Source organism: Nicotiana tabacum, chromosome 4 (assembly GCF_000715075.1).
Source record: "Nicotiana tabacum cultivar K326 chromosome 4, ASM71507v2, whole genome shotgun sequence".
In the NCBI taxonomy this organism is placed as follows: Eukaryota; Viridiplantae; Streptophyta; class Magnoliopsida; order Solanales; family Solanaceae; genus Nicotiana; species Nicotiana tabacum.
In genome coordinates, this window is record NC_134083.1 from 140,737,374 (window position 1) to 140,741,723 (window position 4,350).

Consider the following 4,350-nt stretch of genomic DNA (forward strand, 5'->3'; position numbering starts at 1 on the left):
TTAGAAGCTGGTTTTTCGGATTTCTTTGTTGCATTTTGGTGAGGGATTTGAGCTCATTTTTGGGCTATTCTTTGCTGGGTTTTAGGGCTGGACAATGATGGTTTTAGGTGGTCTTTTCAGCGGGGTCTCCTTTGTGTGGAAACAAGGCTGATCTTCTTATGAAGGAGGAGACATGTGGGGGGTTGTGAGTGGGGAGAAGCATGGGGATAAGGGAAAGTGGAGTGGGGACAAAGTGTGGGGGACAAGCATGGGGGACAAAGGGAACTGGGGTGGGGACACGCGTGGAAAGATGGGAGCGGGAAAGATGGAATGAGAAGTGAGGTATTGGTGAGATGAGTGAGAAAAAATTCAAGCATGGTAAAAAATTAGGTGCTCACACTGATCCCGTGTAGTTATGAATTTAACTGTTCACTGCATTTTGGACAGGAAACTGATCATCTATCCTGATGGAGATGGAAGTGAAGATGGACGTGATCATATTTCTGTATACTTGGCCATAGCCGAGACAAACTCTTTACAGGCTGGTTGGGAGGTGAATGCCACATTTAGCTTCTTGATATTTGATCAAATTCATGACAAGTATCTTGTAATGAGAGGTATTGTGTTCCTTTTTCTGGAACTTCTCTTCTTTGAAGTTTCCAAAACCTGATAGTAGAATAAATAGATAATTTCAAATTTAAGTAGGACATAAAGTACTACTTCATATGACAATACTTTGTTACAGGAATGGAGCAACGATTCCACACTATCAAGACTGAATGGTGTTTCCCGAACTGTATATCTCATGAAACATTTAGAGAGCCCTCTAAGGGTTACCTTGTTAATGGCAAATGTGTCTTTGGAGTTGATGTATATGTCATCAAGAACCACGGAGTAGGTAAGTGCGTATCCTTGTTGGATCAGAGCAAATCTCGTAAGCACAAATGGAAGATTTCAGAATTCACAAAGGTGACGAATACTGTGAGGTCTGAAGAACAGTTGGGGGTTACAAATGGTATATTGTTCATGCTCTTTTTATCCGTCATATATATTTATATTCGTCGCACATGATTCTCTTTGTAGTGTAAATACAATTTGATGTGTTTGGATGCAGGAAACTTTGTCTATATCCAACAGGTGGTGATAAAAAAGGCGAGAACATCTCCATCTATCTTGAATCAGTTGATGCTAAAGGATTTGATTTCCGCAAAAGAATCCAGGCAAAATGTAGTATTTCTGTCAAAGATCAGATTACTGGTGCACATCACAAGATGACTTGTACGTTCTATTGGTTTGCAGCTGCTGCTCGCGGTTGGGGATGGCCGGCATTTATGCGGCTAAGTGTATTGAAGGATCCAAAGAAAGGCTTCCTTGTCAAAGACTGCTGCATTGTGGAAGCAGATGTTTCTGTACTTCATGTTGTCAATAGTTTAACTTAATCCTTCGTTTATGATATAACAACAATTAGAGATTTAGAGAACAGTTGAAAACTTACTAAATATAGAACAATGTTATTCTTTTGGGACTGACTAGAAAGGAAAGACTCTCCCATAAATGAGACGGAGAGAATACGATAAGGACTTTCTATGAGTTTGGTCAAGAATGGCCTTAGTTTAAATATTTGTGTCTCTTTTTGGTATATTTTTCTTCTGTTATCTGATTTATCGTCGTTCAGGGTTTGCTTTACTAGCTTTCGCATGACGTCTGATTATTTTGATCCTAACAGTACTAACGGTTGTCTATGAGTTTGGTCAGTAGCTAAGCATATGATATGTATGTGGTTCAACTATTCAAAAAATCTGAGCATTTAAGTCTAAGCCTTAATGATGGTTGGAGCAGTTCAGAATCATTTAAATCCCTTTGGAAACTCTTAGTATATGATTAATGAAGGATTTTTCTCTAACACCTATGTGCTATTTCATTGACTATAACATTTTATAAGTATGGTTACATGAGACTAAAGCTTGAAACTCTTGTTATAATTGGTTTTGCTGTTGGCTATACTGGTCCTCTATTTCTTGAAATCAGCTTGAGACTAACAGGGAAGCAATAGTAAAACATGAAGTCTTTCATTATATTACATCTTGCTAATTCATAAACTTTAATTACAGGCTTTCGTGAGCTTGTATCGGGTAAACTCTATAATTTGTTATTTGTAGCTTGAAAATAGCGAATACTACCTTATTTTATGAGCCTACTTATATTTTGACGGGCAACGTGGTCAAGATTAGTCCCCTATAGTCTGAAACCAAAAATTTCAACAAAATTTTGACGGTAAAAACTCGCATAAGTAATACTCTATGTGGTGGGGTTCGGATTTTGATAGCCAAACAAGTTTTTTCTCAGATCGTCATTTTTTCATTGGTTTTTGAATATTTTGAATTATTAATTATTTTAACTTATAGTGTTTTTTATGTTTTTCAAATATGTAACCTTTATTTTACAAAAAACTTAAAGATTCTATGTTCAAATTCACAATCAAATTACCAAATTTGACTCTCGATATCTGCAAATCTCACATAAATTGGAATAGAGAAAGTAGCATTAATGCCACAAAATTTTTTGTGTGTGTGTCAGCTTTTATACACCCGAATACTTTACAGCTTGTTTGGATGGTTGTTATGTATCGTTTCATAATGTATTATATAGTATTGTATTGTATTGTATTGTATCGTTCTGATGTATAGAATATTTGGATAGATTGTATTATTTGTCATCGTTTCATGATGTCATGCACCAATAATATGAAGAATAAACTTGCAATATTATAAAGAAAAAGTAAGGTACGAGGTAATATTAATATATAAAAAGGTTGGGTAAAGGATAAAATACGATTATTTAATAATAAAAAAGGATAATATGAGAGAAAAAATCAAGGTAGCGACAGGATCACACCAAATTGGTCGTTCCATAAAGTGGCACTTTTCGTCGTTACGTAACGACGGATTTAATGATACAATATAATAAAATTTAAATAACAATCAGAATAAACATTATATTTAATGTACCAATACGATACAATACAACAGGTTCAAACAAGGTGTAAGCCGTCAAAATTACTGTCTGTTTGAAAATAATGCCAATGGTGGACTAGCTTTTATTTTTGAAGGTGGTGGGTGGAGACAAGCCCACATCATATACAATATTGTCTATCTGAAATTATTCGAGGGCCTGTCTGTCAAATATGACACGTAGTTGAGCCAAGGATGTGTCATGACCTAAAATTACACCACAAACGTCGTGATGACACTTAGTCTTTAAGATTAGATAAGCCGATTACAATAACAATTTAAGCTATTTTTTTTTTAAACAATAGTTTAATACAAGTAACGAAACCAAAAGCGGAAACAATTATAACAATCTCCCAAGACTGGTAATACAGAGTCATGAACTCTAATTGAATACATGGAATGATCTCAAGGATCGAAATACAATATTGTTCAAATAATAGCTGACAGTACAATATAAGGAAAGACTCCAAGGGATTTCTACAATCAAGCAGCTCTACCTTGAATCCTTACGATCAACAAGCTAACTCTGCCCGAGTACGATATCTCAAATACCTGGCTCTCCATAAAAAAGTACAGAAGTGTAGCATGATTATACCACGGTCGGTACCCAGTAAGTATCAAGACTAACCTCGGTGGAGTAGTGACGAGGTACAGTCAAGACATTCACTAATCAAATACCTTATACAGTATAACAATATACAACTAATAATGGAAAACATGAAGTAATAGATGGCAACAAGAATCAACCAGTAATATAAATAATAAAGCAATAAGAACACCATAAAATATCGTTCAAACCAAATAAGGAACACAAGGATAGACAATTAATCAACTCTTTCTAACACAAGTTTTCACAATAAAGTCACTCTGTGGTACCTCATCTCATTTTTACAAATCACATGCCTCAACCCACCATCATATACTCACTGCACCTCGTGCCCACATCTCAAATCACAACCTCACGGACAACTCACGTGCCAATAGTATCAATATGTGGATCCGCACGAACAAGTCACGTGACAATAATATCAATATGTGGATCTGCACGGACAACTCACGTGCCAATTATATCAATATGTGGATCTGCACGGACAACTCACGTGCCAATAATATCAACATGTGGATCCGCACGGACAACTCACGTGCTGCACAGATAACTCACGTGCCAATAATATTAATATGTGGATCTGCACGGACAACTCATGTGCTGCACAGACAACTCACGTGCCAATAATACAATCCGTCTAGCATAGTCACAAGCTTACAATCTCAACATAAAACGGATAATACCAGAGTACATGGACATAATCAATAAATGTCATGTTTCGTACTCATAAACTAGTATAAGTAGTATGTTACA

General features: G+C 36.0%; 1 protein-coding gene across 1 annotated transcript; it reads left to right on the plus strand.

Annotated features, from left to right (window-relative positions):
• The first annotated feature begins 200 nt into the window (after positions 1-200).
• Positions 201-1,418, plus strand: LOC107766926 (uncharacterized). Its single transcript, XM_075251077.1, has 4 exons — positions 201-316; positions 427-596; positions 725-965; positions 1,094-1,418. Exons 1-4 carry the CDS (start codon positions 201-203, stop codon positions 1,416-1,418), a joined length of 852 nt encoding a protein of 283 aa, XP_075107178.1.
• The last annotated feature ends 2,932 nt before the right edge of the window (positions 1,419-4,350 follow it).